Below are 23,231 nucleotides of genomic sequence, written 5' to 3'. Positions count from 1 at the left end.
CCGGCGCCCACCGGCTCCCCGCAGAGCGGCCGGCCCGCGCCGCGCCCCCTCCCCGCCGCGTCCCGGCGCAGTGTGGCGTGGTGGCGTGTGTCGGGGCGTCTGCGGACAGCGCAGGGGCGCAGCCGGGGCCGTGTGCTTGCGGAGGCGGGGGGCCTGTTTATGTGGATGATTTGGGGAGAGGCGTTGGACCTTCTCCTCGGTGCTGTAGGGGGGAGGGGGCCGGGCTGGGAGAAGCACACGGATAGAGAGGGTGCAGCCCGGGAGCTTGGCGAGGCATCTGTAACTTGGGAAGTGAGAGCGAACTAAGGGGCCCGCAGGAGCATTTAAGAAAGTGGACGGCTCACTCCCTCCGCACACGCCCCCTGCCCCAGCACCCGAGCGCCCACCGGCCGCAGAAAGGAGACAACAGCTCCCATTCTTTCTACAGCGATTATGTATGTGAGCGCTTTCCAAACTGCTGGGCCGGAGACGCAAGTGGGGTTTCTTGGTGGTGTTCTGTTTTGTTTTTGACACTTTCCCACCGGCTGACCTTGGGCCAGCTGCTCAACCTCTCTGAGTTAACTCCTCGCCCCGGGCACCGGGGTGGGGCAGGACCTGGTCATTGAAGGTGCCCTGTGCCGCCTGGGCGTGGTCAGCCCAGCTGCAGGCGAGGGGCTTTTCCCACGCTCAGCTTGGGCAGGTTGCTGGGAAGCTGAGCTTACCTTTCTGGCTCCCGGGACAGGGCAGAGAGAAGAGGAGGTCCCTTGCTCTGGGCTTTCAGCAGCAGTGCCCGCTGCCACGCTGGCCCACTGCGGCGAAGCATGGACCTGGGGTACGCTCTTTCTCTGCAAAGGAGGGGGTTCTCATTGGCTTCCTTCCTCCTCAAGCTTTTTGTTCCTTTTCGTCTTTCCTGCTAATGCCCACTCCCTTGTATAGGCCAGAACAGGAAGGCGGGACCCTTCACTGGGCCCTGTCGGGTGAGCGGTCCACCCTGTAGACGGGAAGGCAAGCTGGGCTGGGACCTGTTCTCACGCCGTGAATCCAGGCACCAGGCTGGTGTCCCTTAGTGCTCGGTAGGAGACAAGGGCAAGGCGTTGGAGGTGGGGCCAGAAGGTGTGGGTGCCTAGGAGACCCCGGACTTGGCTACAAGGTGGACCTTGTAACTACCTGGCAGGCCCTCTCTCGCCCTTCCTTCTGAACACACGTTCTTCATAAGGAGCTGTCAGGCCTGCTGGTGCCTGGATGCTCGAGGTCCAGGCTGGACTGACTGGCAGGGGAGAGCCCAGGGTTCCATCTTGGGTTCTGGGGGGTTGGTGGCAAAAGCCCAAAATTAGGCCTCGCTTAGGTACCCTAAAATGTGCTCCCAGGCTGCTAACTTTGGACTTGATCTCCATTGCACTGTCCCTGTGTGTGTGTTTTAATGTTTGTGTAGTTTCATTTACTTAGAGAAGTATCTTCCATGTGCTGGTTCACTCCCCAGATGCCTGCCACAGTCAGGGGCCCAGGCATTTCAGCCGTCACCTGCTGCCTCCCAGGATGCATTAGCAGGAAGCTGGAGTGGAAGTGGAGGTTCAGGACTTGAACCAGCACTCCAAAAAGTATGGGTTGTAGTGTCCAGAGCAGCAGCTTAACCCACTACAGCACAAGGCCCGCCCCTCTTCCTTCCTGTTTCTAGCTCTGTTGTTCATCAGACAAGTGTCTAAACTGTTGTCATCAGGTGGTTCCAAGAGCAGGGTCTATATCCCATCCATAGTTCCTTTTTTTTTCCCCAAAAAAATTATTAATTTATTTATTTGAAATGCAGAGTTATGGAGAGGCAGAGGCAGAAAGAGAGAGGTCTTCCATCCGCTGGTTCACTCCTCAAATGGCCTCAATGACCGGGGCTGGGCCATGCTGAAGCCAGGAGCCAGAGGCTTCTTCCAGGTCTCCCACACGGGTGCAGGAGCCCAAAGACTTGGGCCATCTTCCACTGCTTTCCCAGGCCACAGCAGAGAATGGGATCAGAAGTGGAGCAGCCAGGACTTGAACCATATGGATGCCAGCACTGCAGGTGGAGGCTTTACCTGCTATACCACAGTGCTGACCCCACCCCCCATCCATAGTTTTAAAAGTTTTGTTTAATGGCCGGCGCCGTAGCTTAACAGGCTAATCCTCTGTCTTATGGCGCCAGCACACCGGGTTCTAGTCCCGGTTGGGGCACCGGATTCTGTCCCGGTTGCCCCTCTTCCAGGCCAGCTCTCTGCTATGGCCCGGAAAGGCAGTGGAGGATGGCCCAAGTCCTTGGGCCCTGCACCCGCATGGGAGACCAGGAGAAGCACCTGGCTTCTGGCTTCGAATCAGCGCGATGCGCCGACTGCAGCGGCCATTGGAGGGTGAACCAGCGGCAAAAAGGAAGACCTTTCTCTCTGTCTCTCTCTCTCACTATCCACTCTGCCTGTCAAAAAAAAAAAAAAAAAAAGTTTATTTAATTTGAGAGCCAGAGCTCCCATCTCCCCAAATGCCTGCAATGGCTGGAGCTGGGTTGGACTGAAACGGGGAACCAGGAACTCAATCCAGGCGTTAGCAGAGTGTGCATTAGCAGGAAGCTGGATCAGGAGCAGAGCTGGGTCTGAAACCCAGGCACTCCATTAGGGGATGCAGGTGTCCCAACCAGGGTCTGAACTGCCTGTCCCTCCTATGGACTTTGTATCCCCAGATGTCCTGGTCACCCCTGCTTACTATGCATTTACTTGGCAAAGATTTCTTGAACACCTGTTGTGTGCCGGATGCTAAGAATACAGTGATGAGCATGTCTCTTGCCTTTGTGGAGCTTACATTCTAGTAGGGGAGTCAGACAAAGAAATAGATGAAGAATTATACAATTACACATTGTGATAGAAGACCGGGAGCAGCAACAGGGGAGAATGGGAGGGTGGGTTCTGCCGTGGCGGTCAGAGGTGGTCTGTCTGGCTTAGAGATGGCGTTTCAGCCAAGTCCGAAACGGTAAGCAGATGTGTCTGTTGTTGGACGAGTAAACACAGGAAGCGGTGTGACTTTGGAGGAGTTACTCCTGGGCCTGTCCTCAGCAGAGAAACCTGTACACTGCTCTGAATTCCTTCTAGGAACCCCCGGTATGTCCAGGGCTCATCACTGTGGAGACAGAAAGGTAGAAGCCAGGAGCACGGAGGAGGAGGGAGGCAGGAAGGAGGGAGGGGGAGCATGGTGGACACCTGCTTGGGCGTGAGTCGTGAAACATCTGCAAATGGCCTGCACAGGCACGGCAAGGGAGGACTGGCCTCCGCTGTGAGGACAGGGAGAAGCAGCCCCTGGCCGCCCCACAATGGTTTCCTCCCCGGGACCCATCGGGGGAGACTGTCTCCCACTCTGTGACTCGCTCTGGAGAAAGACTTTGTCTTGCCTGAGAAGAGTAGGAGGAGGTGGCATTAGCAGCCAGTAAAGAGACTGAATCAGAATAAAACCCGGGTGACTCAAACAGAACCAGGCGGGCAGAACCCATGTGACTGCAGGATCCGGGGGCCGCCTCTGCCCCCCAGTCCCAGACCTTAGGAAATGAGGGTTCACTGCGGGCCCGTCCTGTGACTCAGTGTAGCTGTGGACCGCCTGTCAGATCAGAGAGTAGGGCAGTGGTGGAACTTACCCAGATTCCTGGGGAGGGCAGGCACGGCTCTAATTCAGTTGGCAGGTTTGGGGAGGAAATAGGGCACGTTCTTCCACCGCCCTCCCAGGTGCAATAGCAGGGAGCTAGATCAGAAGTGGAGCAGCTGGGACATGGACTGGTGCCCGTATGGGATGCCGGTACTGCAGGCGGTGGCTTAACCTATGCCACAGCGCCGGCCCCTCAGCTCCATGTCCGGCACAGCTCTAAGCTGGGCATTGCAGTGGGTAAATGAGTGAGACTCAATGCCTGCACCACCGAGTTCACAGAGGGGAACCCAGGCACAAGTAGGTGAACCAGTGTACACGTGTACATCAAGTGACGTGATGGACCGGATGCGTACAGCGTCAGTGCTGGGCAAGCCCGGGAAGAGCTCTGGCTTTGGTGTCTCACAGACCTGGGTTTGAAGTCTGGCTCCCTGTGGTCTCGGGCTGACCACTCCGTCTTCCTGCCCCTTCGTCCTCATCAGGATACTGGGAATAGTGATTGTCATGGCGGCTGTTGTGAGCGCAAAGGTAAAACATGAAATCTCCGCGTTTACTGTTTTTCACTGCGGGAAGGAGCGGCCGGACCCTTGGTGGGGCCAGGCAGAACTGCTATAAGCTGGTGCTACCAGCTTGTTTGTGGGCAGCTGGCTATGTGGTAACCTGTGGCCCTGGTAAAAAGGAAAGCAGTGCCTGCCATCTCCCACGAAGCACACTGAACGCTCTTGGCCGATCACTGTTATTCAGGATGTCACCCAGTGGCCTACGCACCCAGTAGTCTCCAAAGTGGGGCGCAGGAGCGAGGTATCGGTATTCCATTCCATCTAGAGCCCACATTTTAGTCCCTTTGTGCCTTATGATCATACCACACTCAAGAACATCAGTGCATAAAGTTTATAATTTACAAATACAAAGGGGTAAGCATGATTGACGTGTGTGTGGGTGAAAGGCCACATGGAGACTGAAGTGGGAGAACTCAGCTCAGCCCTGAATTTATATCCCAGCATAAGCTAAGAACGAATTTCACAAACCAGCCTGCACATGCCAGTGCCTGGTGAGGGACAGGACCAGCTTTTTTTTTTTTTTTCTTTTGACAGGCAGAGTTAGACGGTGAGAGAGACAGGAAGAAAGGTCTTCCTTCCATTGGTTCACCCCCCAAATGGCTGCTACGGCCGGCACTGCACCGATCCGAAGGCAGGAGCCAGGTGCTTCTCCTGGTCCCCCATGGGGTGCAGGGCCCAAGCACTTGGGCCATCCTCCACTGCACTCCCTGGGCCACAGCAGAGAGCTGGACTGGAAGAGGAGCAACTGGGACAGAATCCGGCGCCCCAACTGGGACTAGAAACCAGGGTGCCAGTGCTGCAGGTGGAGGATTAGCGGCGCCGGCCAAGGACCAGCTTCAGAAGTCAGAATCTGGCATTGTTTCCAAGTTCCTGGGAGGACAAAAAGTGAAGCAGAAATATGCAAAAAAAGCTAGCTTTTGGGAGCTAGGCATGGCACAGTGGCTCGGACACTCACGTTACTGATCAAGGTGCCTGGGACCAAGTACGGACTCCTCCACTGGTTCCGGCTTCCGAATGCGCCTGTGCAGGGCATGACGGCCCAAGTGCTTTGGTTCCTGCCACCGTGGGAGACCCAGAGTTCCAAGCTTCTGGCTTTGTCCTGGCCCAGTCCTGGCCTTTGTGGCCATTTTGGGGAATGAACCAGCATATAGCTCTCTCTCCATCACTCTGTCTTTCAAATAAAATTTTTAAAAACTGGACTAGTGTTTAGAAAGAAAAGGTCTGTAGGAAAATGGAATGAAAATTTTCTTTTAAAAGGCCAACTTTTGGGTGAGCCCTTAAATGCCAGATCGTTAGCATAAAAAACATGTATAAGACGCCCTTCGTCAGTACAGGTTCTGAATCAAACCGAACAGGAAGCCTACTCCAGATGGCACTCAGTCCCTCCCTAACTCACGGACTTGTTTTCCATGGTTCACACTGCACTACGTGGAGTCCATTTTTCAGATGCATGTCCCACACACACACACACACACATGCGTGCACACACAGCACACTCACCACACACACAGGCTCCCTCCAGACCACTCGGTTCACCTCCACAGAGGTGACGCCACGTAGAAAAAAGAACGGGCAAAATGTTGAAAATAAAAATAAAGCGGACTTTATTTAGAAGATAGAGGTGGTGGTATCAGTTTTGGTTAATAAAGTGGGGCTCAAGTGTTTTAACAAGTCTTCAATGCCATCGCACAGACTGGCATGCCAAGGGCATTCCGAATGCCAATTACAGATTGAAGTTGTTTGAAAACCAAGAAGCTACCAAAAGCTGATGGATTTGGGTTTCTCTTAAAGTCAGACGAACACACTTCTGAAATGGTGAAGAGTAAATAGACTGCTTGGCTCTCAGAAGTTAAAACACTGCACTGCGCAGCGCCCCTCCCTGCCTCCACAAGTCCCTAAGGCAACATTACAGTTGCCTCTGACAATTAAAACCCCAACATTTCAACAGAGGGGGCTGCAGGAAATTGAGAAAAATGAAGAGCAAAATTAATAATAAATGTAATTGGTATAGGCAGCTGCCACTTGTGGCAAACCCAAGTCTAGTCCGATGCCCATTTTGTTCACATTTGCACTGACATCTTCCCAAGCAGACGGTAACAACATTCTCAGAGGAATGTGCCGAAACTAGGGTGGGGAGGGCCCAGACAGGCAGTGGACAGAATGCATTCTGCACCCAGTTGCCTCAGGTGGTACAACTTAAAGGACAAATACCCAGACTATAGGAAACCCACGAGCCAAAGGTTAACTAGGAAAGAGGATCAAATGCATAACCAGTGCAGAGTAACTGCAAGGCACCAAGAACACACCCCAACCAGCCCCTCTTCCTCTCCACCAGCGTTAACAGCACTCATCAGTGGCCTCCCTGGAACAAAACAGGACAAAGCACACGGAAGGTTTCGTTTCCATGATGGTTCTTGGTGTCCTTTATTCTCCTGCTGTCTAGCTAAGCGGCCCACACAGGACAGAAACGGGTAGCACTGAGGAATGATCAGACTGTTTTCTCCCCAATACTCCTGCCCCAGCCCTCTCTATAGCAGGAATGGTTAGAACATCCTCTCCTTCAAACTAAAATGGAATCAAGGCCTTGCAGGCCAGGCTTCCTCCCAGGGCTCAGGGGCTGGTTTGAGCTCTTTATTCACAATGGAGCGTCTCTCCTTCAAACACCTGTTTTTTTTTTTTTTTTTTTTTTTGTACACTGGTTCATAGATCGGCACTTGACTTTGAACCTGGCACCAAAAGGCACAATATCTGATACCCTGTACAAGAGCTATTAGAGATGCTGCCATATGGGTGGGCAGAACCGAGCCAATCCCACTGACGAACGGAAGGCTTGGATAGGGAGGGGAAGGTGGGAAGGAAGAGATGGAATAAAACATAAGCCCATTTTTTTTTTTTTTGCTAGAATGGAAATGACAGTGGGAATGAGGGTTTTGTTTTTTAATCCTCCAATTACCAGGAAGCAATTAAAAAGCCTCCTTTTTTTGGAAAGCAGCATATTCAAACTGCCAAAACTCCTAACAACTGCAAAACCAAAAGGGGATCAAAGCTCTTAACATCCCTTCTTATTGCTGAGATTCTAGAATTCAGGGTGCCCTGTTCCCTTGTAAAAGGGAAAATAATGAAGTCTGATTTATGTTAAGCACAGCACATCACACTTTTTAAAAATATTAAAGCGTGTGACCAGGGGAATGTTTGACACCATTTTATTAATCTTCAACTTCAGTGGAAAAATAAAACCTTTTTCAAGTGCCATTTTCAACACAAGACTTCTAGTTAGTGTGTTATGTATGTGTGTATACACACATACACACACACATGTATATAGTTTTGTTTTGTTGGTTTTCAAGTGCAGCAAGAGACCAACACCGCATTGCAGTCAATCAAATAAAAGAGAACAGAAGGCCAAGCAGTTTCCAAATGGTCATTTTATCAGGTTGTTTGAACATTAAATTTATCCTTGTTTGCAATCCAAAATCGTTCCCTGAAGTTTGCTGTTGTGTGTGTGTGTGTGTGTGTGTGTTTACTGTTATCATGTGTCACTTTCTAAACTCTTTGGCACAATTTTCTGGGGGCGTTCAGACTGCCACAATACGAGTCAGGAGAGAGCTTTTCTTTCGTGCTGCCAATTCTGAGCATTTTAATTTTGGTTTGTTTGGGTTGTGGCTCTTTTTGTTTCTGAAGTCTGTATTCTTTATTTGTAACAATTGTACTTTTATTTTTCTATATCCTCTAACTCCAGAGTTTTCTCCTTCTCCCCCCTCCCCCCGCTTCTACATTCACAGTTGAACCATATTATTTAGGAAAGGCGCCTTGATGAAAAGACCAGGATAGGAGCTCTGACCATTCGTCAGTGTTTTCCCTAGAATAATTAAAAACAAAACAAAACAAAACCTAAAGAGCGTCTTTCCATTTTTTTAAACATCTCTTGTGCTGCATCAGTAGACAGAACTTGGGTTAGTTTTATGAAATGCAACATCTAACCCCTGTTTTCTGGGAAAAAGAAACTGCAATGACTTGAAGTTGAGAATGTGGATACCGCCTCACTCACACACACTCATTCTCAGACCGGACAAACCCCTCCCTCGCCCTCCTCCTCCTGGCTGGCACGCACACTGGGCCGCGTGGCAAAGGTACAGCGGAGGTGGGCTCGAGAGCCAGGCTCCATCTTTCTCCTCAGTAGCAAAGGCCAGGCTGCCTTTTACAACAAGCACCACAGCTGAACCCAGTCCCCGCCTCCTCTCCCAAACCAGTCATTCCACTCGGTACCGGCCACAAGACAGAAAAGCTACTTCTAGCCTCTCCTTGGGAAGAGACAGCTTTCTTTCTGTTGTTACAAGCAAGTAAATCCACCGTTTTCTTTTCCAAGATGGCCGATGTTATGGTTTTCTACGAAGTCAGTGCTTCCTTAGCTCACTAACAGCGCTGCTGTCGGCGGCTGCGGCTGCTGCTGTGGCAGGATTTTCAATGTGGTGTTTTCAAGCCTCACTCACTCATCCTCTCATTCCCAAACATTCAGCATCCGTGCACACTCCTCACTTCCGGGTTTTTCAAAAGATTGGAGATTTCCAGTGGGGGTCTCAGGTTATCATCCCAATGGTAACAGATCTAAAAAGAGATGGAAAAAAAGGTCAACCCTGAGATCACATCCACCCAAGAGCCAAACACCTCTGTTCCTTCAATTAAATGCTTCTAGGCTGGAACTCGATCTGTCACCTCTCCAAGCACTGTCTTTCTTCTCTGCTCTCATTAGCACCTACATCAAAGGGTGAGGCAAACCCAAAACAGCCAGTCTTCCTGAGATCTGTGGAATACGGTAACTCAGCAGCTGAGAGGAAAATAAAACTATTTCAAAGCAGGGGAAGAACTCGGCTTTGTCTAAAAGCACTCCAGCGGAGGAAAAGGAGTATAAGGAAGAAAGGAAAGAGTTGGAAAGAGACTTCTGGGATATGGGGCAGCCATCACTGAGGATGTTTTCGGAATTTCAGGAATTCTGTTCTGTAAGTTCTATTCTCCATCTCCACTCCTTGTGAGGAAACGGCCAGTGGGCTCAGGAAAGATGCCTCACTCTACAGTACAAAGCCAGAGACGCAAAGCCCACAACAGAAGCACCTACGTGGAAAAGACAGCACGTAAAATGCCAACAGGCAGCCCTCGCCAGGCAGAGCAACCAAGACACGGTACTGCTTCCCGAGACAAAAGAGGGCAGCAAAGACAAACTCTCACCAAGCCTGGTTCTTCAGTTTCCTCAGTTCTTTCGTTGCCCATGTAGCAAGGGTTTTTGCTTTGTTAGTCTTCGATCTCCGGCCTTCAGTTAACAGTTCATGGATCATTGGCCTAGCTTCTACTAATTTCAGTACGTCCTTCCCAAATGCTGTACATAAGTCCCTGTGCAAAATAAACACACCTGAGCGTGAGCTCTTGGCCCCTTCCCAGTACCGGACTGTGGGGCCCTCCCTACAGTGCTGAGTTAGTTCTCATCTACTTTCTAAAGCTCAAGAGATTTTCTCTGAGAGTACACACAAGACAGAGAGCTTCCATCCACTGGTTCACTCTTCAACTGCCACGGTGGCTGGAGCCCGAGTCAGGAGCTAGGGGCTCAGTTCCTGTTCCCCCGTGGGTGGCAGGAACTCAATTACTTGAGCCATGTCTGCTGTCTCCCAAGGTCTGCACTGGCAGGGAGCTAGTCCCACAGACTGGAATGAAACTCAGGCACTCCAGTGTGAGCCGTGGGCATCCTAAATGCGAGGCCAGAGACCTGCTCCCCTGGAATCTGAGTACAAGCGAGAGAGCGAGAAGTTCAACGTCTGCACTCAAATCCAAGTCTTTGAGTTTGAGAACAACGTTCTTCTCCTGACAGTGCTTTAGAAACTCTCAGAAGAGAAGGCTACACAGAGGCGATCTGATGACCAACATCAGAACTGACTGAGGAGAAATGAGAGATATGGCGAGTCTGGAGTGAACACTCAGCACAGGCCCCTGTGACTCTCCGAAAACAAAACAAAACTCTGTGCCAAAGAAGTGGGTTATTGCCATCCACACTATCCTCAAAATCTCCGCTGTTGGCAGCAGGGTGACTTACCCTATGAGTCCAGCAGCACAGGCTACTACTCCATCTGTATGATCCTCATCTCCAGCAATGTGGTCAATGAAAGACAGAATAAACTCTACTCTGGGCTGTACCAGCATTACATCCGCTGTAAAAGACAGACAAGATCTGCTCCAGTTGCTGCACATCTGGCGGGACTATTCCTTTTCAAATGTCCAACTCTGCTATCTCTTGCAATGAGGGCCCAGCCGGAGAACCAGCTGCACGTGGTGATGACAAACAACTCTATCTTAGGTGAAGAGCTCTTTCTAAAGTCAACAGGAGAGACCCAATAGTCTTCCTTCTGCTCTAGCTTTTCCCCAGCCATCTTGCTGCATCCCACCAACACAAGACAAAGCCGCACAGGAAGGAGGAGCGGGAATAATACACCTCCCCAGCCACAATGTCTTCATCAGGCACTGTGTTCCCTCTCCCCCTCCCTCAAGCAACAGGCACTTGTTCACAAGTGAGCTTCAGAATCAAAGACACAGCCCATCTGGGTAAACACACTGGCCAGTGGACTAAGGGAACTAGGTCGTATACTCAACGGTGTACGTTCTCCTGATCCCCCTTCAATCCCTGGACGATTCCGGTATAGGCCTCCAAGCAGCTTTCCCTTAGTTCATTTAGATAATCCACCATGTCATAGTCTGACTGTAAGAGACAAAGAACAGAACCCCCAGCACACTGATCAGCTGTGGCCGTTTGCCAACATTCGGAACTGGATTTAAAGATGAGCAGAGTAGTTTCATGCTCACCTTGTCCACCTGGGCTTGGGAGGCCTGCTGAAGTGTGTTCAGTACAACCTCTAAGTATTTTTTAAATTCCCCACCAAGAGCAAGGGCGATGTCACCAAACACGGACAGTATCTGTGGCTTCACCGACCTGTGCACGTTCTCATTCTGCAGGGGAAAAAGAGAAAAGTAACAATAAATAAAGCCAAACTTTTTCAGTCGAAAGACTCATAAAACTTTCATTTGTAATAAGCAACTACTACTAAGTATTTGGATGCCCCTTCAAAAATTAACTGTGGTTCATCTCTGCAGAGACTATGTATTTACTTATTCTTGGTAATTTACAGTTTCCCCCCAAGTAAAGCAGGCATTCCTTTAATGAGCTTTATAACCTTTCATTGGAATCATCGTGAACATGAACAATTCCCTTCTTAAGTCCACAGCCGATGTTGTGGGATTCTCCAGGCTGGCTCCTGAGCATGCACGCAGACACTCACCCCCAAGTTCTCCAGCAGCAGCTGCATCACCTCGTCACAGAAAGGCAAGATGTTGGACTGTAGGGCACGGCATAAGTCTCCCACCAAGCCCACAGCTGCCAAACAGACCTGCAGAGAACCAAGGAAATAATCTGACAGACAGAAAAAGCTGCCTGCATGGGAAGACATGAGTTTTACCCAGCTGCTGGTCCTGCATCACCTGAACTTATTCCCCCCTTGCTGAGATTAAAAACCAATATGGCAGGAAGGAAACTAGGACTATTCCCAGACACCACTAAGGAAAGACAGTATTCACCAGGGATGGGGGATGGCAGACCAAGGGGGGGGGGGAGGGGGAGTTTCAAAAAGCCTTCCTCTTTAGGATGCTTCAGAGTGTAAGTTTGCCATTGCCTTTACACTACCTAGACATTCGCTCTGTGCTTCTCACGTGGTGAGAAACACCCTGTTTTTCACAGCCTACTCCTTGTTCAGACACAGAGGCAACAAATAAGGTAGTTTGACTTTTGGAGCAAAGCTGGGGAAACCATGTAGGCTACAGAAACCTGCTGCTGTCTGTTCTACAGTGACTCTCGTATAAATGTCAAAAGCATATCCTACCTGGTACTCAGCATAATTTTTCAATCCAATGCCCAGGAAGGGTTTAAAGGCCTCCATGTACTTGAGAAATTCACCACCTAACACTGTAATGAAACAAATTATTAGCTGAAGACTGCATCACCGGACGGCAGACGTAGGCAAAAATGACCATCCTAAGTCGCACTCAACATGGCAGGTTGAGTGGAGTATGAGTTAATTATTCTAAGACAGTAAGGCTGTCTTGCACAAGCCAAATTTACAGCTGCTGGAAAGGCCTAATTCTTAGGCCCTCGAGATAACGCCAGGCCAGTGCTCTGCAGGATGGGATTTTACTGCTGGCTGAGACAACCAAGTGGTAGGGCCCCCCCACAGTGTGTGCTATGAATTGGCTGAGCAGCAATAAGGCCCCTTGCCTCGGCAGCTAATTACAGCACATGCCCTAAGGCTAGCTTCAAAACAGGGTCCCCCAGCAATCCCATTGAGCCTTAACAAGCCACAGCCAAGCAAAGCAGCACTGGGCTTTGGATACAAATCAGCCACTCCAGGAGCCGAGATTAACTTCCTTGCCCTCTAAGGGCAGTCACATTATGCCAGTTCAGTTGGACATAAGCTCTGCACACCAGAAGTAGGTCTGAACCTCAGGAGAGTCCTTAGTAACATACTTGCAGGTCACCCCTGAAGGATGTTCTAGGTTGCTGAAGTGCTCTTTAATGTGCTTTTGCTTCCCCGTGCCAAATTCCTACAGCACGTTCAATGTTTCATCCCATCCCATCCCAGGCACTGTGAACACAAAGCACTACCACCCAAACCAGGGGCTTCAAGTGCCAGAGAAGGAAAGAGAACTTTCACTTCTTCCACCCTTGACAGGTGCCAAACATCAATAAAGCAGGTTGACTTTCAGGGTAAGAAGGAATCTGATGAACATGAGAGAATTAATTCAGTTTCCACCCAGAAAAGGCTGCCAATCTGACTTAGCTGCAAACCGGCGTCCCATTTACCTTAAGGAGAGTGGCAAGGCAATCACTCAGGTGCACTCCAACTTTGAACCAACCCATGCCCCAGTGAAAGAACTATGCTTTTTGCAGTAAAAAAGAAAAAATTCTCCAAGGCCATTCAAACGCCTACCTCCTACAGATGCCACCTGCCCAGGCACTGCTCACTAACCTTCCACCAGCGTGCTAACCGCCATCAGGGCGTCCTCCTGCACTCCCCCAGACCCAGCTGTGCTCTGGAACATCCTCAACAGGGACGCCATGACCACATCCGAGATCTGCAAGGCATCTTGATGCTGCACTTTCCGGAGTACGTTCTGTGAAGTAAGAAAAATTCAGGATCCATTAACTCCAAATCCTTCAACCACAACACTATACCTTTTGCTTTCAAAATAAATTAAGTCCTTTGTTCATTTTTGGAAGATCGAATATACACTTTGACTTAACTTTGACAGTGCAAATATGCATTACAATGCTCACTCTAGTATCTCAGATTCTGTTTTTTTTTTTTTTTTTTTTTTTTAATAAATATATTTGAAAGGCAGTTAGAGAGAGATGGAGAGTGAGTTTCCATCCAATGGTTCACTCCCCAAATGGCCACAATGGCCAGAGCTGTGCCAGGCCAAAGCCAGGACCCTGGAGCTTCTTCCAGGTCTCTTACATGGGTGCAGGGGCCCACCGCTTTCCCAGGTGCATCAGTTGGGAACTGGATTTTAAGTGGAGCAGCCAGGACTTGAACTGGTGCCCTTATCAAATGCTGGTGTCATAGGCAGTGGCTTAACCTATGGTGGCTATGCCACAATGCCAGCCCCAGATTCTGTTTTTTGACTTAGTCCCACCACCTGAAAAACCGCTAGTAGTTTCCATATTCCAGCCTTACTGGAGTAACAATTTGTTTTAAGGGTCACATCACTCATAAATAAAAAACAAGCCTTCTTACACCCCAACCCACATACAAACAGCATCAAGAAACAGTCTGGATAAAATGAAGCCAGTCTGACTTCTCCCAAGCCACAGGCTTTACACTCCAGGGTACTCTTCCATGCACCTCACCTAATGTTACCAGATCAAGCAGTCCTGTGTTTTCTTTGATGAAAAAGAAAGATCCCAGGGGGTTGGCACTGTGGTGTAGCAGGTAAAGCCACCACCTGCAGGGCCAGCATCCCATATGGGTGCAAGTTCAAGTCCGGGCTGCTCCACTTCTGATCCAGCTCTCTGCCTATGACCTGGGAAAGCAGTAGAAGATGGCCCATGTCCTTGAGCCCTTGCACCGGTGTGAGAGACCCAGAAGTTCCTGGCTTCAAATAGGCCCAGCTCAAGCTGTTGCTGCCACTGGGTGGGGGTGGGGGGGTGAAATAGCAGATGGAAGATCTTTCTCGGTCTCTCTGCATCTGCCTCTCTAACTCTTCCTTTCACATAAATAAAGAAAAAGGAAGATCTCTTAACCATCATGCCTTAAAAAATGAAGTATGGGGTTAAAAAAAAAAAAAAAAGAGTTCACAGGTAAGATGACCTTGTTAGTGTTAATGAATATTTAAATTCAATAGTCTACTTAAGCTTCAAACAAGATATTCCAGAACTTCCCTGTTCTATGGCAGATCAGCCACTTCATAAGCACAGTTCCCCAGTCACTCAAAAAAGCCTACTGTGAACACAACGATAAAGAAGCTTCCAACAGCAACTGCTCAAAAGATGATGAGTGTCTGGTGCAGTGGTTAAGACACTGCTTGGGAAGCCCCACTGCTCACTGTAGTGCTTGGCCTGAGTCCCAGCTCCACTTCTGATTCCAGCTTCTTGCTACTGTGCACCCTACAAGCCAGTAGACGATGGCCCAAGTGCTTAGGACCCTGCCACCCACACGGGAGACCTAGGTGTAGTTCCATGCTCCAAGCCTCAGCCTGGCCCAGTCTTGGTTGTTGTGGCCATCTGGGGAGTGAACCTCCAGACAGAAGATCACTCTCCGCTCCCCTCTCTCTGTCACTCTGCCTTTGAAAATTTTTTTTTTAAAACAGAGAAAATGTAAAATTTGTTTAACAACAACAACAAAGACAAAGGTAGAAACTCAAAGATATATTTGTAGCCAAGTAAACCATAGTTGGAAATCAAATCTAATTTAAGTTTATACAACCTAATGACAACCAAGACTAAAAGGGGCTAATATAAACTAGCTGTACAGCTGGGAGGGACCATCACACACTAAGTAATTTCCTTCTTTATACTGTGAAAAAGACAAACTTGATTTTTCTGGATAGACAGGAAATTACTCTTCCAATCAATCACACCCCAAAGCCTTGTGAGAGCTTCAGATCAGCACCATCTACCTTCACAACTGCACAGTTCTCTGTGTACATGGACTTGTCACCCTGAGACACTCAGTTTCTTCCTCAGAGCTATTAAGTGATACAGCTCTAGCATACCTGAAGAGTTGCGCAGAGTAAAGACTGAAGGTCATTGAACTGGATCCTATCGGATGTGCTCTGGATATGTGACTATAAGGAAAAAAAGAAAACGTGTTCTAAACAGAATCTTTCCACTCTTGTTAGGGTTCCTGAGACCATTAAGTTATCTTTATTAATGCTAACGTAGGAAAGTAAATAAAAACACATAACCCACATGCACGAGTAAACTGTGCCAAGTAATGCTTATGTAAAATTGTAATAGTTTTTGTATAGCATGACATCTTTCTAAGAAAATATATACTGAAACACCAAATAGTCGTGTGTCCAAGGTGCTGCCCCTCTCAAACAGCCAGGGATGCTGGCTCACCTCCATCTGAAGCACCTGCTGCAGCCGCTCCATGATGACCAGGGTTGTTTTCTGCACTGCAGGGTAGCAGTCCTTGGCGCTGTTTTTCACGATCTCCATGAGAGATTCATACGCAGAACTCCTCAGGTTGTTCTGGTGGCCATCAGGTCTGCACGGAACACACAGGAAAGTTTTTAAGCCTCAACTGATTAAGAAAGGACAGAGGAGCTGTTATGACATAGACACTGGCCAAAAGTAAGAACCCACACTGACATGATCGGCGGCCAGGCTTGAATTTAGCAACAAAATATCCAAGAATCCAACTTCCAAAAAGGTCTCTGCAAGCAATGTCTATGTTGGTTATGGTCTCCAGACCTGTTAAAATGCCCAAGTCGCAGGGCATTAAGCTGCTATCTGCAGTGCCGGTTCAAGTCCCAGATGCTCTTACTTCCAATCTAGATTCCTGATAACGCACCTGGGAAAGCAGTGGAGGATGGCCCAAGTCCTTGGGCCCCTGAGCCCACATGGGAGACCTGGAGGAAGGTCCTGGTTCCTGGCTTTGGATCAGGTCAGCTTCGGCTATTGCAGCCATTTGGGGAGTGAACTATCGTCTTGAAGATTCTCTCTGCCTCTCAAATAAATAAATAAATCTTTAAAAAAAAAAAAAAAAAGGGACCGGGCACCGCGGCTCACTTGGCTAATCCTCCACCTGTGGCACCAGTACCCAGGGTTCTAGTCCCGGTCGGGGTGCCAGATTCTGTTCCAGTTGCCCCTTTTCCAGGCCAGCTCTCTACTGTGGCCCGGGAAGGCAGTGGAGGATGGCCCAAGTGCTTGGGCCCTGCACCCCATGGGAGACCAGGAGAAGCACCTGGCTCCTGGCTTCAGATTGGCGCAGCGCGCCGGCTGTAGTGGCCATTTGGGGGGTGAGCCAGTGGAAAAAGGAAGGCCTTTCTGTCTCTGTCTAAAAAAACCCGGTATCTCCCTCTCTCTTTTTTTTTTGACAGGCAGAGTGGACAGTGAGAGAGACAGAGAGAAAGGTCTTCCTTTACCGTTGGTTCACCCTCCAATGGCAGCCGCGCTGCGGCCAGCGCACCGCGCTGCTCTGATGACAGGAGCCAGGTGCTTCTCCTGGTCTCCCATGGGGTGCAGGGCCCAAGCACTTGGGCCATCCTCCACTGCACTCCCTGGCCACAGCAGAGAGCTGGCCTGGAAGAGGGGCAATCAGGATAGAATCTGGTGCCCTGACCGGGACTAGAACTCGGTGTGCTGGCGACGCAAGGCGGAGGATTAGCCTATTGAGCCGCGGCGCCGGCCTAATTTTAACTTTCAAACATATAAATTAAATTTTTTTTTAAATGCCCACATTGCACACTGGAGTCCTTGGGTTCAATTCCCAGTTCTAGCTCCTGGATCTAGCTGTCTGCTAATGTACACGCAGGGAGGCAGTGGTGTTCACATCTGGGTTGCATTCCCAGGTCCCAGCTCAGCCCTGTCCACTGTGGGCATTTGGAGTGAACTAGCAGATGGGAGCTCTCTGTATCTCTCAAAAGAAGGTCTGAAATAGGGCTTTCTGAAATGTTTAAAGGAATCCTAATTTAGGAACAACCTTTAATCTTTGTGTTTTGTGTGAACTAAAAAGTAAACCATTAGGAAGGGACCAGGCATAAATTCTTCCGTGTTTAACTAGTCCTTCCCCATTTCTCTGTGCAAGACTGTATATAATGACATCTCTTGGTGAATGAAGAAAAGTGGCGTATACTCTCATAGAGAGCCAGACACTATCTTGATTTGTCCAGGAGCCAAGGACTCAATCTAGGTCTCCCATTTAAAGGGCAGTAAGAACCCAATTACCTCCGCATCTCTGGAACCACCTTCGCAGCTGGAAATCAGGAGCCACAGGAAGCCAGGCATCAAACCCAAACCCAGGCGCTCCAATATGGAACACAGCGTCCTTACTGCTAGGTCAAGTCCCCACTCCCAACTCTTATCTAAACTTGGGAGTACAGAACCCTTTTTTCTGTTAAGGGCCACTGGGTATCTGTAATATCATTAGAGGACAATTGAAAATTATCAACTTAAAAATTAGCCTGCTTAAAAAATTGGTTTGCTAATAACTAGATTTATTGAATTTCAAGTCCCATCTGTGGTTGCCTTGGCAGGTACAGACCAAATGATTTCATGGAACTTATATGCTGATGGGCTAGCCATTCCCCACGCCTGTAAACATGTAATTTCTTAAGGATACTTTCAATCTCTCTAGAGCAGATACAGTGCGCTCCTGTCTCATGTTTCTGTGATTAGGCTGCGCATTCTGCACACAATGTAACAGAGTTGGGCACCCAGACATCACACCTTCTGTACAGGAGATCAGTTACCTGTCTGTGGTCTCCAGGAGCTTCTGAACTATGAGTTCAAATGAGGAAGATAAGCAGTAGGTGGCCGGTTCCTCCTGATCATCAGCTACATCTGCAGCCTCATAAGCAGCTTCAGCCAGGCTGGAGAAAGCCTGAAACGCAGAGATTTATTGTTATCTTGAAACAAACCCCACTCCAGGGGCCAGGGTTGCGGCATGGTGCGTAAAGCCACTGCCTGCAATGCAGTCATGCCGTGTGGGCACCAACTGGAGCCCTGGCTGCTCCACTTCTGATCCAGCTTCTTCATGTCCTCAGAAATGCCAAGTGTTTAGGCCCCTGCCACCCACAGCACAGACCCAGATGAAGCTCTTGGCTTCAGTCAGGTCAAGCCCCAGCCACTGCAGTCATCTGGGGAGTGAACCAGCAGAGGGAAGTGCTCTGTCTCTCCCCCACTAATTCTTTCAAGTAAGTTAAAAGCCATCTTGGGTAGTGTTTCTTTCCAATTGACCTCAGAATGAACAAAAGCTAGTGAACCTCCAACGTTTCTGTCAAGTTCATCTCAAGGGGCTGGCACTGTGGCAAGGTGGGGTAACACCCTGGCCTGAAGCGCCGGCATCCCATATGGGCGCCGGTTCGAGACCCAACTGCTCCACTTCCAATCCAGCACTCTGCTACGGCCTGGGAAAGCAGAAGATGGTCCAAGTCCTTTGGGCCCCTGCACCCATGTGGGAGAGCCAGAAGAAGCTCCTGGCTTCGGATGGGTGCAGCTCTGGTCGTTGAGGCCAACTGAGGAGTGAACCATCAGATGGAATACTCTCTCTCTGCCTCTCCTCTCCTCTTTCAAATAAATAATTTTTTTTTTAAAAAAAAAAGATCATCTCAAGACAACTTAACATTTGACAGATTTCTTTAAAATAAAATATTCAAGGGCCAGCTTTGTTGCAGAGTGAGTTAAACGGCTGCCTGGGATGCCGGCATCCCAAGTGAGTGCTGGTTCAAGTCCCGGCTCCTCCACTTCTGGTCCAGCTCCCTGCTAATGCGCCTGGGAAAGCAGCCGATGGCGGGCCAGGTGCCACCCCTCGGGGAGATTCCGAGGGAACAGAAACCTTCACCTACCCCAGGGGTTGCCATTTCACCTCTCATGTACAGGAAGGCTTCCTGCCCCACTCCTTCCTCATTAGCACTTCTCTCCCATTCCCTCAAAAGCCCCAATTACATGCAGCCCACACTGACTCAGTGTTTAGGCCGCCTACCTTCCTTCCCTTTCTCTCTTCTCAGCAATGATGCTTCTTGTAGCCAACAACTCTCACCCTTAATCAAAATTTCTTGTCCCCAAGCAATTCAAGAAAGAAAAGCAACTCCACAGAGTTTCCCTGCTGCGTTACTATGACTGTTCTAAGTCGTGTGGGAGCCAGTCGCCATGAGTCAACAGCTCCCCCTGGCTCCCGTGGCTGGCATCTCCCCCGCACTTTAACTGAGGAAATCAGACAGGAGATGCTATTCCAAAAGTCTTCCAGTGAGGAAGGTCAATTTCTCCCCCTCACCCCTCACCTCCCACTTTCTTGCCATGGTTCAGGCAAACTCCTTTTCTCTCACCAGGAAAAAACCCCTTACCCAGCACACATTTGATGCCACTCTGGGTTCAGCACTGAGGCCCTCAATCAGACACTGTAGCAGGGGAGCCAAGTAGACATCATTGATGGCAGCTTCAGGGAGCAGTTCACAAATTCTGCCCACAGTCCACGCAGTTGTATCTCGAACAACTACACTTGGGTCTTTCATTAATTCTATGAGGGTGGGCATAGCCTACAAATACAACAGTTATTAGCAAAACAAAACAAAGATTAAGACTCATGTTGACTCTGTCTCTCAATAAAGATAAAGTTGGGGCTAGTTTTGTGGCACAACTTAAGCTGCTGCCACCGCCACCTAATACCAGCTTCCCATATACAGGCACTGGTTTCAGTCTTGGCTGTTTCACTTCTAATCCAGCTCCTTGCTAATGCTCCTGGGAAGGCAGTGGAGGATGGCCCAACTCCTTGGGCCCCTATACCCAGGATGGCTTCAGCCTGGTCCAGAGCCAACTGTTGTGGCCATTTGGGAAGTGAACCAGTGGATGAAGATCTATCTCCATCACTGTGGTGTAGCAGGTAAAGCCATCTGCGACACTGACATTCCATATGGGTGCTAGTCAAGTCCTGGCTGCTCCACTTCCCATCTAGCTCCCTGCTAACATGCCTGGGAAAGCAGTGGAGGATGGCCCAAGTGCTCAGGCCCCTGTACCCACATGGGAGACCTGGAAGAAGCTCCTGCCTTTGGACGGGTTCAGCTCTGGCTGTTGCAGCCAGTTGGGGAGAGAACTAGTGGATGAAGATCTGTCTCTCCCTCTCTGTTAACTCTGTTGTTCACTGGCAGTTGATGCCCACATGGATTTTGAGCACGGGCTTTGCTGCCAATTCCAGCTTCCTTCTAATGCAAACCCTGGGAGGCAGCAGGTGACGGCTCAAGTACCTGGGTCCCTGCTACCAATGTGGGAGACCTATACTGAGTTCTCAGTTTCCGGCTTCAGCCTGGAACGTGCCTGTTGCGGACATTTGGGGAGTGAACCAGTGGATGGAAGCTCACTGACTCTGCCTCTCAAACAAAACAATAAATCATGCTGATTGCTACTTCAAAACAGGAAATGCTGACAAATGGATTTTAACTCAAAATATCCCTGGGGCTAACGCTGTGGCTCACTTGGCTAATCCTCCACCTGAGGCGCCAGCATCCTATATGGGTGCCAGGTTCTAGTCCCGGCTGCTCCTCTTCCAGTCCAGCTCTCTGCTGTGGCCCGGGGGTGCAGTGGAGGATGGCCCAAGTGCTTGGGCCCTGCACCCGCATGGGAGACCAGGAAGAAACACCTGGCTCCTGGCTTCAGATCAGCGTAGCTCCAGCCGTAGCGGCCATTTGGGGGGTGAACCAAAGGAAGACCTTTCTCTGTCTCTCTCACTCTCTATAGCTCTACCTGTCAAATTAAAAAAAAATAATATATAGGCCAGAGCCGCGGCTCACTAGGCTAAATAATATATAGGCCTTGCGGCGCCGGAACACCAGGTTCTAGTCCCGGTTGCCCCTCTTCCAGGCGAGCTCTCTGCTGTGGCCTGGGAGTGCAGAGGAGGATGGCCCAAGTCCTTGGGCCCTGCACTCCATGGGAGACCAGGAGAAGCACCTGGCTCCTGGCTTCGGATCAGCGCGGTACACCGGCCACAGCGGCCATTGGAGGGTGAACCAACAGAAAAGGAAGACCTTTCTCTCTGTCTCTCTCTCACTGTCCACTCTGCCTGTCCAAAAAAAAAATATATATATATATATATATATATATCCCTAAAATCTTTTATAAAACACACGCTTAAAATATCTGTCAAACTAATACAAATAAAATGAGTTACGAAAAGTCCTTCTCCCTTTATGGAACTCCAGTTCCACCTGATGTGGTGTAGATACTGTCAGCAGGCTGCACGAGTGCTCCGCTTCCAGGATGCAGCTAGGACGGCATCAGGCTACATCCGAAGCATCAAGTTCTATATACACTATGCAAAATAAACACAGTACTTCCACAGGAGATTGTTACAGATATCACTCTGCCCAAAGGATGGACTATTAATCCCATCGTTAGTTTTGGAGGCAATATCTAACAAAGCTGCAAGGATAAATATCAAGTTGAAAGGGTACCCGGACAAGAGGGATTAAGGGGAAACTTTTCAACTTCCTGGGTCATAGGACTTACGCCATAAAAAAAAAAATAAATTAAAAAATCCTACTTTCACTTTCTACCCCAAAATTCCATTGGTTTCACCTGTATAACCAGTGGTTTGAGCTGATTGGGCTCTGGTCCTTCCAAGATACAGCCGAAAGCCATCACTGCTGCATCCCGATATCGCCAATCTGGGTTCTTGATGTGCTCCTTAATGAAGGGAAGGACGTGGGGGACGATGTCATCTTCACAGCAGGTGGCCAGGAGCATGAGGCACACCCCTGCTGCTTTGCAGGGGTTCCAATCATCATCATCATCATTTTCATCCTGGTGAAAGAACGTGGTGCTAAGAATGATTTTAATTCCAAAGGTTCTCTGACCACTCCAACGTAAACTCCAAGGAAGTATACAATACTAAACCTTTATATTTGATCTCTTCCACAGTGATACATTACAAAATAAGGGGTAGTGCTGTGGTGCAGCAGGTTAAGCTGCCATGGGCAGTATCCCACATGAGGGCCAGTTCAACTATCAGTTGCACCACTTCCAATCCAGCTCTCTGCTAATGCACCTGGGAAGGCAGTGGAAGATGGCCCAGGTCCTTGGGCCCCTGCACCCACATGGGAGACCCAAATGGATTCTGGGCACCTAGCTTCAGCCTGACACAGCCCCCTGGCTGTTGTGGTCATCTGGGAAGTGAACCAGCAGATGGAAGATTTCTTTCATTGTAACAATGCCTTTCAAAAATATTAAATTACAATACAGTCTGCATACAAGATGCAGATGAAAGATTCTACCTAGTACTACACAAAACAATAGAATGAACAAACTTTGGCTACATGCAACAATCAATCTCAAATATGTCTATGGATGGGCTTTGTGGCACAAGTTTAGCTGCCATTTGGGACATGTATATCCCATTAGTCAAGTGCTGATTCAAGTCCCAGCAATGTAATTTCTGCTAAGACACTTGGGGAGGCAGCAGATGATGGCCCGAGAGCTTGGGCTTCCTGGTTTTGGCCTGGTCCAGCTCCAGCTGTTGAGGGCATTTGGGGAATGAACCAGCAAGTAGAAGATTCCTCCCTCTGTCCCTCTCCTTTTCAAATAAACAAAACTTTAGAGCAGGGGGTTGACACTGTGGCACAGCAGGTAAAGCTGCAGCCTGTAGTATCAGCATCCCATATGGGCACCAATTCAAGACCCGGCTGCTCCACTTCTGATCTATCTCTCTGCTATGACCTGGGGAACCAGAAGATGGCTCAAGTGCTTGGGCCCCTGCACCCTCCTGGGAGAACAAGAAGCTCCTGGCTGCTGACTTTGGATAGGCACAG

At 49.3% G+C, this 23,231-nt stretch overlaps 1 protein-coding gene across 1 annotated transcript in view; it reads right to left on the bottom strand.

The window, feature by feature from the left end:
* Nucleotides 1-7,588: 7,588 nt before the first annotated feature.
* Nucleotides 7,589-23,231, bottom strand: part of KPNB1 (karyopherin subunit beta 1) — a 29,122-nt gene continuing 13,479 nt past the window's right edge. The window contains exons 10-22 of the mRNA XM_062216885.1: nucleotides 22,003-22,227; nucleotides 19,779-19,970; nucleotides 18,186-18,316; nucleotides 15,832-15,979; nucleotides 15,483-15,554; nucleotides 13,238-13,382; nucleotides 12,095-12,177; nucleotides 11,498-11,605; nucleotides 11,025-11,168; nucleotides 10,815-10,920; nucleotides 10,261-10,375; nucleotides 9,405-9,566; nucleotides 7,589-8,786 (exon numbers count right to left, since the gene is read on the bottom strand). Coding sequence (XP_062072869.1) covers nucleotide 8,786; nucleotides 9,405-9,566; nucleotides 10,261-10,375; nucleotides 10,815-10,920; nucleotides 11,025-11,168; nucleotides 11,498-11,605; nucleotides 12,095-12,177; nucleotides 13,238-13,382; nucleotides 15,483-15,554; nucleotides 15,832-15,979; nucleotides 18,186-18,316; nucleotides 19,779-19,970; nucleotides 22,003-22,227 — 1,632 coding nt within the window. The 3' untranslated portion in view covers nucleotides 7,589-8,785. The remainder of the gene's footprint in view (nucleotides 8,787-9,404; nucleotides 9,567-10,260; nucleotides 10,376-10,814; nucleotides 10,921-11,024; nucleotides 11,169-11,497; nucleotides 11,606-12,094; nucleotides 12,178-13,237; nucleotides 13,383-15,482; nucleotides 15,555-15,831; nucleotides 15,980-18,185; nucleotides 18,317-19,778; nucleotides 19,971-22,002; nucleotides 22,228-23,231) is intronic.

Source organism: Lepus europaeus, chromosome 18, assembly GCF_033115175.1.
Source record: "Lepus europaeus isolate LE1 chromosome 18, mLepTim1.pri, whole genome shotgun sequence".
Classification (NCBI taxonomy): Eukaryota; Metazoa; Chordata; class Mammalia; order Lagomorpha; family Leporidae; genus Lepus; species Lepus europaeus.
This window is presented reverse-complemented; position numbering and strand designations above follow the sequence as displayed.